Raw genomic sequence first — 15,096 nt, forward strand, 5'->3', positions numbered from 1 at the left:
TCAGAGTTCCTTTCACTGGAACTAAAGGGCCAAGCCCAGCTCCTAAAAAACAACCCCACACCATAATCCCACCTCCATCAAACTTTACACTTGGCACAATGCAGTCAGACAAGTACCGTTCTCCTGGCAACCGCCAAACCCAGACTCATCCATCAGATTGCCAGATGGAGAAGCGCGAGTCGTCACTCCAGAGAATGTGTCTCCACTGCTCTAGAGTCCAGTGGCGGCGTGCTTTACACCACTGCATCCAACGCTTTGCTTTGCACTTGCTGATGTATGGCTTGGATGCAGCTGCTCAGCCATGGAAACCCATTCCATGAAGCTCTCTACGCACTGTTCTTGAGCTAATCTGAGGGCCTATGAAGTTTGGAGGTCTGTAGTGATTGACTCTGCAGAAAGTTGGCGACGTCTGTGCACTATGCGTCTCAGCATCCACTGACCCCACTCCATCATTTTACATGGCCGACCACTTTGTGGCTGAGTTGCCCCCGTTCCCAATCGCATCCACTTTGTTATAATACCACTGACAGTTGACTGTGGAATATTTAGGAGCGAAGAAATTTCATGACTGGACTTATTGCACAGGTGGCATCACAGTACCACACTGCAATCCACGGAGCTCCTGACAGCGACCCATTCTTTCACAGATGTTTGTAGCAACAGTCTGCATGCCTAGATGCTTGCTTTTATACAGCTGTGGCCATGAAAGTGATTGGAACACCTGATTTCAAGTATTTGGATGGGTGAGTGAATACTTTTGGCAATATAGTGTATATCATGTTAACAAGTATGGGATGAACGGCAGGTGACCCGGAATACTGTCGCTATACTGCGAAAATTGTCCTGTCAATCAAACAGTTTTGGAGAGTTTGCAAAATCTGCGACCTGCAATGAACACACAAGATACATATATAATTCACATATTTATTCATGTTCATATATATATATATATATATATATATATAATCTCTTAATCAAATACATGCAGGAAGTACAAATGACACATTCTCTCTCTCTCTCTTACACACACACACACAAACACACACACACACACACACACACAAACACACACACACAAACACACACACACATACACTCAGTTCTCATGGGGATTCAGATTCAGATAGGACAGCCTGCTTTAGGCTTGTGTTGTCGGATTCTTCTTCCTGGGGTAATGGATCATACTGTCGCCGATACAGCAGACGTGTTACCAGGGTGATGATGAACATCTCCAGGATCAAAAGCTGCTGACTCATCACTGGAAGAGACAGAAGGTAAAAAAGGTTGACTGTTCAAGAAGCTGAGCGATGGAATCGAAGCAGACCTTTTCATTTCTGGGTTTCTGACTGAATAAATAGAAGGATGTATTGATTTATCATATAAATATAAATATATATATGTATATATATATATAGCTGTATATATATCAGCTGTATGACGACTCACTGTATCCTCTGGCAGGGGCAGAGAAGGGCGGGGAGCAGGCGATGGTTCCGTTCAAAGCCAAGATGTTGATGATAGCTGTTTGTAGCTGGCTCAGGACCAGCACCAACTACACACACACATACACACACACACACTGATTAACCTGACAAAGAGAATGCTGGAAAATCCTGTAAAAAACTTGACGACCATACAACCTGCCATTTTATTAGAAGTATGTGTTTACTGACAGCCAGCCATATAGAGTTAAGCGCATGGTGTGTAAACAGCGGTTTGTGTGCAAGTGTCCATCTCGTGTGTGTTTAAAGCTCCTCCTGTTCTCCTACCTGGTACATGGCATACTTGGGGATGATCTTGATTGAGCGCAGGGTGACCCTCAGGTGCATGAACATGATGGCTACAGGCCACAGGGCTATGATAGTCAAGATGCCCACAAACGGGTTGATCCATATGGCGGCTCCGTAAATGCTCAACTGAAACATGGTCACACAAACATATAGTAGAGTCAGGAAGTTAGCAAAGGCAATGAGAAAGAATAATTCTGAGAGAACGAAAGACACTTCACTCATTTAATTTATCACTATTGATTACCCTCTTTTTTATAGCATTTTTACATCAAGTACTTATTATTTACCTAGGCCACCCTAGACAGCACTTTATCACATTTCCTCCAGTGGAGAGGGGCAACCTATTTTCTTTCAGGTCCATGCATTTACATTCTCATGTAAATATGAAGCTATACTGTCACATTTACAAGCTATGGTGTGGAATAACAGTTTTTCTTCAATTTTTGCGGATGCTGAAGAAAAATACGGTGAAGCGTGCCATGAAGAAAATGTTGCTCCAGAACCAAAAGAAAGAGATTTATGTTTGTTGTCGTGAAGTGAGGCCGTGCCAGGAAACTGTTCACTGTTGAGTCAAGTGGCAACATGAACGTCTTTGGAAACTGACAACCAGCTTCAGCTAAATGCTAACATCAGCATGCAAACATTCTCCCAATGACAACGCTGACATGTCGATTTTTAGCAGCTGAAATATTTGCTGTAACATGCTCACTATCTACGTTTACCATGCTAAGCTAATATTTGATAATTAGCACTCAATACAAAAAGGAGATATGGCTGGTTGGTACACACTGTAATGACGAGAGGAAGAAAACTGTATTCATGTTGTGCCAGTAATGTGTTACATGTTGAGTCATGTAGCAACATGGACGTGTTTTGATCTGACTACAAGTTTGGGCTATATGCTGATGTTAGGATGCCAACATTCGCCTACTGACAATGCTGACATGCCAATTCTTAGCAGCTGTTGCTAATTAGCACTGGACACAAAGCACAGCTAAGGCTGACTGGTATAGTATTTGGCCTTAAACCACAGTATTGGACCGTGTTTACTTTGTCCAGGTGGTGGAACGAAAAGTTAAGAGATCACCAAAGTAATAAGGGTACATTGTTTGAGGAGCATTAAATTCCGTCTTAAATTTCATGGGAACTGGGGCACCGTTTAGCTCAGTTGGTAGCGCGCGCGTGCCGAGGCTCTGCAGCGGACCTGGGTTCGTCTCTCGGCCTGGGTCCCTTTGCTGCGTGTCACTCCCCCTCTCTCTCTCCCTGTTTCCTGTCATATCTTCAGCTGTTCTATCAATAACGCCATAAAAAAGGCCAAAAAAAAATATTAAAGAAAAAAAAATTTCATGGCAACTGACTGACAACTAACATGGCTAATAAAAATGGTACTGTATTTCAAGTTGGTAGTGTGTTTCCAGAGAGAGGATCAAATGCATAGGTCTGAAATGATGTCACATGACTCTTACTGATGTGATTTCATATGGAGTCATGTTTAGAGTAACTCTGATTTGAAAATCATTCATGAAAGATTCATTCAGCATTGACGAATCACAGGCCAACAGTATCCTGATGATTTACTCCCTAGTCTAACAAAAGTTACACATTATTCGATCGTGATAATTAAGCACCGTTATTATCAAGTTCTCGAGAGACAAAGTGGTACAGTTATGTTAATTTCTAACTTTCTAATTTCTACAATTGCAAGCAAACAAAAGCTAACATTGGCATTCTGGTCTGTAGTGACACTCAAAAAACTTTATGACTCATTTAACAGTAAAAGTCTTGGAAAATAACTGGCACAAACAGTGACAAGGGAGACATCAACAGAGGCAATTGCCACGAAGCATTATGAACTCACATCACTCAGGTCAAAAGTCCCGTTGGTATAGAGAACAATGGAAAGGATGGTGAAGACAATCTTCAGGACTGCGAACTGGAAGGAGCCAAGTTTAAGCAGGAAGAGAGTGCGCCTGGAGTTGGAACAGAGGAAATTATTGTAGAGACTGTAGTGTTGCCGGTGATGACAGAAAATGGTTTTAGCTTCTAAAATTATCATGTAAACGGTTAAAAGTCTATTGTTGAATTCCCCAATTCCCTTAACGGGACCTTGATTATTACCTGCAGGATGTTTTGGACAATTGAGACAGGCCTTGGGCCAACTGTATGGGCTTCAGGCATGTTAATATTGGAAAGTTCTTAAATGTGCAACAACAACATTTACAATCCCTCTGAGGTGCATTAGACATTTCCATATTTCTTATCAACAGAAGTGTTTTCCAAAGGAGCACAAATGATCCTGAAACTAAGCTGTTGATGGGAAACTGGGCCCTGCATCAAAGAAAAACAGGCTGAGCCCAATTTGGCTTGGCGTTCATCATCATTTTTGTATGCAGCAGGAAGGTTTGCTTAAAGGGATCGTATTTGTACTCAGTTAATGAATCTCAAGCAGTGCATAGCCATATAAATATGCACATCTGTTGGCTGTTGCATGAATCCTGCATGCAGATTAATTTGCATCACAAAAAACAGACTGTACCCACAACAGACAGAAACGCGCGACAAATAGTACATGGCAGAAACACAACTGTGTGTGGAGACTCAATTTCAACTGCGCAATCAACTCTGACACACAGCGAAAAATGCAGCCAGTCTGTAGTCAGCAGGTAAGGGGCATGATGGGATTTGTTGTGTCACGGTACACACGCATGCCTTGAAAGAGTTGAATGGCCAGGAGTGGGTTCAACCTGCAATCAGCCAACACCATTGGCAGAGAAGATTTCTGAGGTTATGCAATCTTCAACAAGCCAAAAACTACATGAAAGACTGCCGCACTCTCGCCTGACCCCTGAAACAACACATGGTCGTATAGCCATCGTACATCATTAGCATTGCAGGATGTTTCAGTTTCCACCTCAATAACTTTGGCAAATACACTTTTTTACCTTCATTTAGTAAATATGCTGCAACTGTTTCGCTTAGCTTAGCATAAGGACTGGAAGCTGTAGGGTGTAACAGCTAGACTTTCCTCAATTTGTAGAAAAAACAGTGCTAAAGGGGAAAAAACAACACTTCGCCAGAGCCACGCAAGCTGTTTTTCCTAGTCTTTGTGCTAAGCTAAGCTAACCAGCTGCTAGCTGAAATTAAATGATCATTCTGGTTTATTTCAACCTGGTGTATTTCCAATAAATCTAGTGTTGTGGCTAAATTGTCTTATGCTAACCTTGCACTTGCTGCCTTTGTTGCACAGATTCAAGTAAAAAGGAATAGCGCAAAACAACATAGCCCATGTCGGGGCACTGAAACCCAATCAAAATGCTCTCTCTGTTCATAGACTCCTTCAAATAGAGACAGTTTCAACTTTATGTTTAGATGCCGGTTAATGAGAACGTTAGCATCAAGACATGTCTGTGTTAGCTTAGCATAACAACAGGGAGCGGGCGGACATAGCTCATCTTCCCTGGGTCCAAAAGTAGCAAAATCAGCCAGCATCTGTAAAGCTAACGTGTTATAACTCATTCGTTCAATCTTTTAAACAAAACAGAGGCTAAAAATGACAGTAAGTTGATTCTAGGCAAGCCATTTTCCCTTTTAACAGTTTATTTGCTAAGATAAGATAAGTTCTGATTGCAACCACTGTTCTCATGGTGCCTGATTTCCATTCAGTTTAAATCAAAACCAAAAACATGAGCAAAAATCAAAGGTTAATTATGTACAGCCAGCAACAAAGATATGTTCGTATATCAATATTTACATTTCTGAGTGTACAGTTGATACCACATCTCTTGAGGCCTAATGATGTGATGAAAATACTCTTCCTGCCACGGATAATAACCCAGTGTTCCTCAGAAGCTATTCGCACCCGTGGCGTCGTTAGGGATGAGTCATGTTCGTGAATAAAGCTGGTGGTAATGATTATTATAACCACAGACTGGAGCGTTTACCGTGTGATTGCGACAAACGGCAGGCAGAGGCAGCAGCAGCAGCACGGCCCGGTGCTGATCTTCAGTTTATGTTTCCCTGCGCGCCTCAGGAAGGCCTCATCGCCACCCACCTCCTCCACCATCAGGATCAGGAACTTGAACACCACGACGGCAAAGTAGCTACAGGGAGATAAGAGGAGAAGAGATGGCTATTTGGGAATAAGGAATGAGTTTAGGAGGGAGAGGAGAGGGGTGTGAGGATTTCAGAGTTTAGGGAGTCCCACGCATATTACACACCAAGCATCACTGTTTTCTATAAAACTCTCGGTATGTTGTTAAGTTCAAGTTTCCCCTTCCGCGTTTTTTTTACTGCGGGGCCTCTGTGGGTAACAAAACACACAGCGCAGCAAGCGATGAAAGGTGAGAAAAAGAGAGGCAGAGAAAGAGAGAGACCCACCAGGCAGAGGTCATGTCGGTAAACATGGTGGCTCTGGGGATCCACATCCCCAGACACGACATGGTGGCAATCACCTGAAAAACAGAAGGAGAAAAAGGGAAAAATTAGAAAAGATACCTGACCGGCAACTGTGCATTTTCACATGAGACAGGTGATTTCTGGATAGAATTTCCGCAGTGTTTATCTTACCGGCGCGGCCCCATTCACCCAGATGATCACACTCTTCTTATTGTTAGGCACATGCTTGTAGATGTAGACACACTCCTCCAAATAGACCAGCATGGACACTGCCGCCATGAAGGTGAGCGCAGAGTACAGGATGATGCCAAAGATGTCCAACTCTGGAGGGAGAGGAGGGGAAATTACAACAAATTAGCCGTACTCAAATTTGAGCTGCGATCCTGGACCCCCACCCACCCAGGATGTTCTCCAGAAGCTGAACCCCGATGGGATCTTTAATTTGCGAAATTCAGAGGAAAACTATCTCGCATTTATGTTGTTAGAGAATTCCCTAAAGCTTTTAAATACATTTTTAACACCGGCCCCGAACACTAGCACTAACCAACTGGCTTTTGTGCCTCAACCTAACCAGATCAACCAGAAAACTAAAGAAACGTTAAATATAACAGTGGAGCGGTTTGTAGAAATGTACAATGTTAAGCTTTTATTTTGGTGGGTGGGTTCCGTTTACCATATTTACCATCTAAGTTTAACATGGTAACATTTTCTGGACACTGATGGGGATGCCATTACTTTTGACATTTGGTCATTAAGTATGAAACAAACTGAAGTGTTTTAAAAGAAGATGGCACCAGATGAAAATTCATCTCCAGGGGGACACGAATGTGCGTACCATCCATCCAATAGTTTTTTGTTTGTTTGTTCCAGTTTTTGCCACATTTCACTCAAAGTGCCAAATGTTCTTCGTCTTCTGGGAGCAAAACTCTTTCCCAACCCATCCATCAATTGTCAAGTCATTTCGAAATTGCACCCATGCCACATGCCATTATAATTTTATAATTGAAGCGCTGTGGTGCTACAGAGATACCCAGGGCCAGTCTCCAGAGGTGAGCGAGCACGCTTGTTTGGTACGAATCGCAGCCAAAAATAATCATTATCATCATTTTGATAGATTTTTTTTTTTTTTTTAGTGAATGTGAAACGCAAAAGTGACATTATGATTCTTTATTCAAACATCTGTTATTACTTACAGATTTCAGTGTGAACCAGAGAGCAAACTAACATTGTCATCCTCTGAGTCATGCTGCTAAAGCTACATTTGCACGCAAGTGTCACAGCAAAATGTGGGCTCATTGTGAACAATATAAGCTACGGAAGACTCATTTAAAGTGAAAAAGTAGCTCTAAAAATGTGAACTTCATTCATTAAAGCTAATGATAACAGAAGGTTAAACAAATACCATTTTTTTCCACTCACTTAACCAAAAATTGGAGATCCATATTTTATGGGGGTTAACAAAATACTGATGCATTTAATGACCAACTCAGACCTTCATTCATTTCTGTTGAGCGCCTTGATTGTGTTTCTTTGACGTACACAGACTCAACAGATATTCTCCTCTCATTAAGAGGCGATGAAAGTGAAAACAGCAACACAGCGAACAAAGAAAAACAGTTCAATTCTTTTTTTAACCTGGAAAACAAACAGATGGAGCGTCCATCGATTCCCTGAGGGTTGGGCTGTGCACAGTGAAAGAGATAAGCTGAGAGGGGGGACCGGTTGCGGGAATAACCGGAGATATTCATCAGCAGACGCACCTGGTCAGTGAGTGGAGTGAATTCCTCTAGCAGATGTTTCAATCAAAGACGGAGAGAGGTGACGATGACAAAGCTGCAGCTATCCGATCACAATGAAACACAAAGTGGGAGGAAAAATCCAAGTGAATTGTTACAGCATGTTGCACGTAATCCTGAGTCATTTATTCTCTGGTGCGCAAAAACACACACAAACAATCCCATTTAATGATGTTTACTTCCTCTACTCAAACTCCTTCTGTCCTTCTGCGGTGTGTTAGTTCTGCTCATAACCACCCGACAGCTAAGGAGCGACACATGTGCAGTGGAGACCGACAAAACCGATGCAGATCGTGCCTGTAGACCTTTAAGGTTTTACGAGTGAGGGCCAATTTAATTGCGTTTTACATTTGTTGTGGGGTTTTTTTTTTGTTTTTTTTTTTTAAAGAACTGTGACCAAGATGTGTGATAACTGGAACATTTAACAGCTGAAAATGTATTTGTCAGAGCCACACAGAGTCACACTATTCTTAAACATATACACTACTACAACACATCTGTGATAGATGATATACAGTATACCCTGAGCGATCTATCATGAGTATATAAAATGGAGGAAAATACTCTCAAAACGTATTACAATCAAAACAACAACTAAGATCGAATCCTAAAGAAATAAATCATTTAAAAAACTAATTCTAGAGCGACTCAAGAGGGAAACTGTTAATGATAAACTGTTAAAAAATTGTTAAAAATGATAAAAGCACCGATAACATGAATAACAAATAAATAAATGTATAAATAACAACATAATCTATGCAGCTTTATGCACCATGTAGTTTTGGGGAAGACATTTTAATCAGAAGAGAAAGATCTTCAATGGTTGATTTTATTAATGCCAAAACCAGCTAAATAAACAAACTCTTTGTTTACATGACGGAATAAACTGAATGAACAGACAGCACAAGTTCATACTGACTTACTTTGTCTATATGTGGCGGACCCTGCCACCTTTCTAGCTTCACACAGTGTTCTGGGGACCTTATTTTCCTCTGAGAACATTAATATTGTGAATATCAACATCTGGATTTGCATTTCCTCTCCATTATCAAGAAGTATTAATTGTAACCTTGTTTTTTTTTTTTTTTGCTGTACTTTCATTCGAACTATTCATTACGATACATACAGTGCTGATACCACATTAGGTTTCAAGTCCTAGAAATATGCCTTCTCTCCAGCCTATTTAAGTGGATTTTCTCGGCAATGCTGCGGATGTCGACCCCTCGAAGTGTTTTGAGACGTGAAATGTGTAATCCTTCAGGAGTCAGCCTAAATAGTAAATTACTATAATAACATTACCACCCTGGTGAAATGGATTAATGGATTTAACTTGTTGAAAAGTCTAAACCTGAGCTCTGGGCTCTGCCTGAACAAGCGGCCTTATATCCATTTGGCAGTTTAAACGGAGGATAACCTTGATACATCAGGGGACCTTAAAGGGGCAGTTTGAATAACTTTTAAACACAGAAACTTTTCGATTACTAATACAAACTCAGACATATTCATTTTATTCCATAGGTGAATAAACAAGCTGTTCTCTGAGGAAAATATGCTCCCCAGAATGCTGTTTGAAGCTAGAAATGTGGCAGGGTCCGCCACATATAAATGAGGTAAAACCAGGTGAAACTGTGTTGTCCTTCAAGGCCAGTTCCCCCCCCCCCAGTTTAATCAGTCATGAAAACAAAGACAGTTTGTTTATTTAGTTTGTTTAGGCATTAAAAAAAAACAAACAAAAAAAACAGCCAATGAAGATTTTCCTCCTCTAAACAAAATGTCTTCCACAAAGCTACGTAGTGCCCCTTTAAACCAGCTGGTTACTGGAAGCTGTCGCTGCTTTAATTCAGCTAAAGCAGTCACTGGATAACTTTCTCTTCTAAAGCGCATGTCTCTCCCAAAACTACACGGTGCACCTCCAAGTGCCCTGCAAAAACTCTTGAGAATGAGCCTCCCTCTTCTATCACTTCATCCCAGGGACCGAGATACTGCTGAAGGGGGGGGGGGACACACACACCATCCTCACCCACATCGCCACATCAACCCAGTAAAACAGAAAAAGTGTGATCGCACGCAGGGGGATGTGGATCCGTGGTGCCAAAGCCGGTCTACTCACTGAGGATGATGTCCATGGCGAGAGGGGGTTTCTCCATACAGCTCGGGTGCATAGTTGGGTTGGATTCATTATTCATGCTGGCTGCTGTCGGGCGGTTATTGTCTCTAGTTCCAGTTAAATGTCAGAGCCTGTGGCTGCTTCCATCCGCAGAGAGACGCTCGGTGCGTAAAACAGAAAGTCCTCACTCTCCTCTCCAGCGATCCAAAGCACGTCTTCAGACTTTCCGCAGAGGAGATATCTGCACCCCGAAACACTTGTTGCGATCTCTGGGTCCCGCCCCTCTTTCCCGATGTCACAGGACAATGAGTCGTCTGCAAAAATCACCACATCCCGGGTAATTGACGTCAAAACGTGGGCAGTTTGAAAGGGAGAAGGATAACGGATAGGAGTTTTTCTTTTTTCTTGCCTTTCCTTACTTTTGCATTTTTTCTTTTAATTGTTTAGCACCACGCAGCTATGAGTGTTAATTTATTTCAAGAAATGAAGACACTTGTGTGAATCACTCTATTGGTAATGAAATGTCACTTTTTCATGCTCCGCTTGTGAAGCATGATTGTGGTCTGTGGTGAATCCCTGAGCAACCTCTGGGAAGTTGGTTATGGTCACTGGCGGCACTTAGTCCTTGTTGACACACAGTGAGGTTTCATCATGGAGGCAGCTTCGGTGTGCACCATTTTATTAGTTTCTATAAAAAAAAATTTAAAAAGTTTTTCCTCTCCTTGTTTTCCAAATAATATTTCAATTTCCTGTGACATGCCTTCACCTGTCTGGAGGCAGACACGGTACATCTCTGGGACTGTGCTGATTACAACAGACACATAACGTCCAAACCTTGCTTCACTGGAAAACTGAGTTTGCATGTTTTGGATGGAGCCACAGGCCCTACAGCCACTGGCTCTGACTCCGTCCATGCAAAACCAGTGGAAGTAAGGGGAGAGTTAACAGAAGTTTGTTTGTGTGTGTGCCTGTGTATGTGTGTGTTTTATCTTAGGGCTGTGCACCCGTGGACAACACATCACATGCCCCCGCGTCTCCACGGCAACATGTGCAGGGCTGTCGTCATGTGAGGCATTTGCTGCAAATCTTTTTTTGTGCCCCCCGGCTGCATACGGGTGCTTTTCCACGGCGCAGAGAGGCCGGCGTGGAGCCAGACCCAGCTGAATTTAACACAATATCCTGTGATATCATCTCATTCTATACCTTCCACATCCTGGTCTGGCTTTTCTTTGATTTCAGTGAACCTTCCTCTTCATAACCACAGATGCCCTCATTTTTTGTGTTTTTTATTTTCATCTCACATCCAGCTTGTGTTGTTTTTATCACACCAGCCTGTCTGATCAGGCAAACTTGGCTTCCAGGGGTTAGAAAAAAACCCGAAGGGCTCTGTTTACGCCTTCGCTCAGAGATCAAATCGATTCATCCTCGAGCTGCATGTGCAGACAAATTTAAGGAAGGATTACAAAAGATGACTAAGGGGCATGAAAACAGTGATTAAAGATACATCCTCGGGACAGTATTGCTCCAACAAAGTAAAACACAGCACATGTGTTACTCAGTACGGACGTGTTCCCCTTCATGACGAACTATGAGCTATCTGTTTCTCGCCTTATATGATCGTTGAATCATTTCAAGGTTTCCTGTTGGTTCTGGCTGCGTCAGGGCACACCTTCTCGGATATTTCTCTTGGAGACTGATGAAGGATTTGTCCAGACCCGCCTGAGGTTTGAAATATTGGAAGGAATGAGATGCCGAGATTCAAGATTGCCATTTTCAGGAGGCTTCCACCCTAAAATAAACCCTGATTTTAGTCCAGTTTTCATAAACTTAAACTAAAAAAGCATAAATGTGTAACAATCTATTCTTGGAAAGTGATTACAGGGACGGCTCGTGAGAGCAGTCACGTCGATGTGACTGTGATGTGAGCATTGCCTTCTTCACATCTGTGGGCCAGACATGCGGACTGAAGTTCAAGTTGATGCAGATTAAAAGTCAAAAGAACAGAAAATGTAAGCTGATCACACTCCGCATGGAAGTCCCTACACTCGTCTGCCAAGGGACGCTGCTGGCTATGTTTGTAGATACCTCTGTTTCTATCTAGATCACTGTTTGATGGTGGGTTTTCCCTTTAATGGTTAAACCATCCGAAGGTCTTTTCGTGGAACCACGGCCGCTTTGGCCTCGCGGACGTTAAACTTATTTGGTTTTAAACAAGTCCCTGTTTACTTTCCCTCAAAAAGTGACACCGAGGTCATTACCTTGAGAGCTCGTAGCTAACGAGTGCATGGCCACACACCTAATACACACACACGCGCAAGAGGAAGTCATGATCTGTATCTTGTCATTCTTTATCATGTAGGGTTCCTGTTCAAGACTGTTTAATAAAATAAACTTAGGAACAGTGATGTGCACAGGGGGGGGGCAGTCGCCCCCCCTCGTGGCCCAATTGTTGAAAAACGCGCGCTAAAGTGCCCTCCTGAAAGCCAAAACGCACGCTAAAGTGTCCTCCTGAGAGCCAAAACGCACGCTAAAGTGGCCTCTTGGGAGCCAAAACACGCGCTAAAGTGCCCTCTTGGGAGCCAAAACGCGCGCTAAAGTGTCCTCTTGGGAGCCAAAACGCGCGCTTAAGTGCCCTTCTTTTCGCCCCTGCCCTTCAAAAAGTCTGCGCACGCCACTGCTCAGGAAAGATACTGAACACAACAGTACAGTAAACCCATTGCGTCTGCAAATGCAGCACGGTCTCACCACATCGCGGCATTTACATTACATATCACGGGCCAAATCATGATGTCACCGCTGTGCGCTGTACAGATCTGCAGGACAGATGTGATGAAACGGGAGACTGTTCCGTCCCTAAAATGCCTTGATTATGATTTACAAGCTGCCATTTCAGGCGTCGTTGTGGTGAAAATCAATGTGAAGAAGGAGGGATTCTGAGAGGATGAGCGGAGCGGTCTCAACGGCAGAAGTCAAGGGCCTGGGTGTCAGACAGATAGCAGAGGTCGAGGTTCATCTGGGGTCCCTGAATCTCAGCTCACAGAAGTTTCTGAAAGCCTTCCCCTCCTGTAGGTATTGAGTAACTTGCGTCTGTTCAAGCTTCGTGTCTGGGCCACCCTGAAAAGTTGACTCATCTACATCCCTGTCTTGATCTGATAGCACAATCTGAAGACCGTACTTGCATCAGATTACGATTCATTCCGGTAATGTATCAAATGCAGATTCTGATAGTGAGTTGCCGTCATCTTCAATCGACAAACTGTGCAAAACTGTCCGTCTGTCAGTTCTGTGTTTCAATGTTTTGTAGGTCTGTTTGAGGGGTCAGCCACGCACGTCTTCTGTATCGGACGTGGTTGTGACTCTTCCGGTCGAGTTGAACTCCCACTGAAGTGAATGGCGAATTTGTTTTTTTTTTTATTTGGCCTTTTCATGCACATGGAATGGAAGTGAATGTGAGGCAGATATTTGCCACTGTTGGTTTTGCGCATCGGTGACTGTTGCCTCACTCTACCGGTGGCTGAGGGCACTGACTGTATAGGTGTGACTTCACAATCTTAACGGAAGTCCAGAGAGCACATTTTAAAGGCAGTTCCTGAATACAGGCTGTATACAATTCTCTGGGAGTGTTTTCATACTTTTAAGATATTTCTATAGCACCTAAAAAAATTAAAAAAGGTATGGGATTCTAAAAAACTGGAAGTTTTGATGTTGTGACGTTGATGTGTTACGTTGAAGGGATATTTAATGAAGTTAGCATGCTAACCAGCTAGCCCTGGTCTAAAGCTCCTGTGTTCTAACTTACGGCAGCTGCGGTTAGCAGCAACTAGCGGTTACCAGAGATGGACAGAGTACTCGACCCTAGTACTTGAGTAAGAGTACAAATACTACTGGTCAAAATTTACTCCGTTACAAGTAAAAGTAGCTCAGTCGACATGTTACTTGAGTAAGAGTAAAAAAGTACTTGCTTTTAAAGGTACTTAAGTATCCAAAAGTACATGCTTTTAAATTTACTTTAAGTAAAAGTAAGAGTAAGAGTAAATTTCTTATTTTTCACATCAATGAATTACTATAATTTTTTCTAAATGAATTTAAGTACCTTTTAACTCTTGTTTCTGAGAATTAACTCTTTGAAACCACCTGCACTGATGTGCTTGCTTTTAGAACCACAATATTATATAAAGCCTGCAGAAACACCTATAAAAACAAATAAAATGAATGGGATCACAGGAGGACAGCAGATGTTGCAGATGCAGATGTTTATTAACAATCATTAAAACTGTAACCAAATGAACATGCACCGTCCAACTAACTCTCTATCATTTAGCTAAGTTGGGAACTGGAACCCCCTCAAAGACCAATGTTGTCCCCAGACCACTGGTTGAGAATCACTGCTTTACAAAAAACTACATGATGCAGCCATTGTCGCGGTTTTGTGTTGACAAACACAGTCGAGAGCGTGGCTACTTTGGTGGTATCCTTATGGGGAGGGATGACGTATTTCCGCTTTTACGTAGATCCCAGTGGAGAGCGTGCACTGTGATAGGTTTCCTTCTTTGACAAACACAGCTTGTGTCTAATAGTATTTTAGAAAAAAAAAAAAAAAAAAAGAGCAGACCTGAAAGTAACGAGTACTTTTCAGCCTTCCTAGAAATTAACTCGAGTAAAAGTAAAAATATTTGTCTTGGAAATGTATTCAAGTAAGAGTAATAAGTACCAAAGAAATCTAATACTCAAGTAAAGTACAAATCCTCTGGATATGTACTTAAGTACAGTACTCAAGTAAATTTACTCCGTTACTGTCCACCACTGGCAGTTACTATGGGGATCTGCTGTTTTGGCTCTATAGAAATGAACTGACTAGACAGACCTACATAGCCCATTCCTTTCTGTAACTGAGGCAGCTCCAGGCTACATTTACTACATGTGGCCGACGGTTGCATTAAACTATTGCTCTGTTAAATTTTGATCCTTTCTTATTGCACATTCAGGGCTTGACGCTAAGCTTTTTTCC

The 15,096-nt window shown here is 42.3% G+C and overlaps 1 protein-coding gene across 3 annotated transcripts; it reads right to left on the reverse strand.

Annotated features, from left to right (window-relative positions):
* Positions 1-910: 910 nt before the first annotated feature.
* Positions 911-10,396, reverse strand: slc51a (solute carrier family 51 member A). 3 transcript variants are annotated; one of them, XM_030397968.1, is made up of 9 exons: positions 10,092-10,347; positions 7,946-8,024; positions 6,357-6,508; positions 6,168-6,241; positions 5,732-5,890; positions 3,649-3,760; positions 1,770-1,916; positions 1,447-1,552; positions 911-1,258 (listed from the first exon to the last, which is right to left on the reverse strand). In XM_030397968.1, the coding sequence occupies exons 3-9, from the start codon at positions 6,462-6,464 to the stop codon at positions 1,104-1,106; spliced, it is 861 nt and encodes a 286-aa protein (XP_030253828.1). In that variant the 5' UTR covers positions 6,465-6,508; positions 7,946-8,024; positions 10,092-10,347; the 3' UTR covers positions 911-1,103. The 3 variants fall into 3 exon arrangements, with proteins under 3 accessions (XP_030253828.1, XP_030253826.1, XP_030253827.1); XM_030397966.1 differs by lacking the exon at positions 7,946-8,024 and having other exon boundaries at positions 10,092-10,396; XM_030397967.1 differs by lacking the exons at positions 7,946-8,024; positions 10,092-10,347 and adding an exon at positions 7,821-7,863.
* Between the last annotated feature and the right edge of the window lie 4,700 nt (positions 10,397-15,096).

The sequence above is a fragment of the Sparus aurata genome, chromosome 19 (assembly GCF_900880675.1).
Source record: "Sparus aurata chromosome 19, fSpaAur1.1, whole genome shotgun sequence".
Lineage (NCBI taxonomy): Eukaryota > Metazoa > Chordata > Actinopteri > Spariformes > Sparidae > Sparus > Sparus aurata.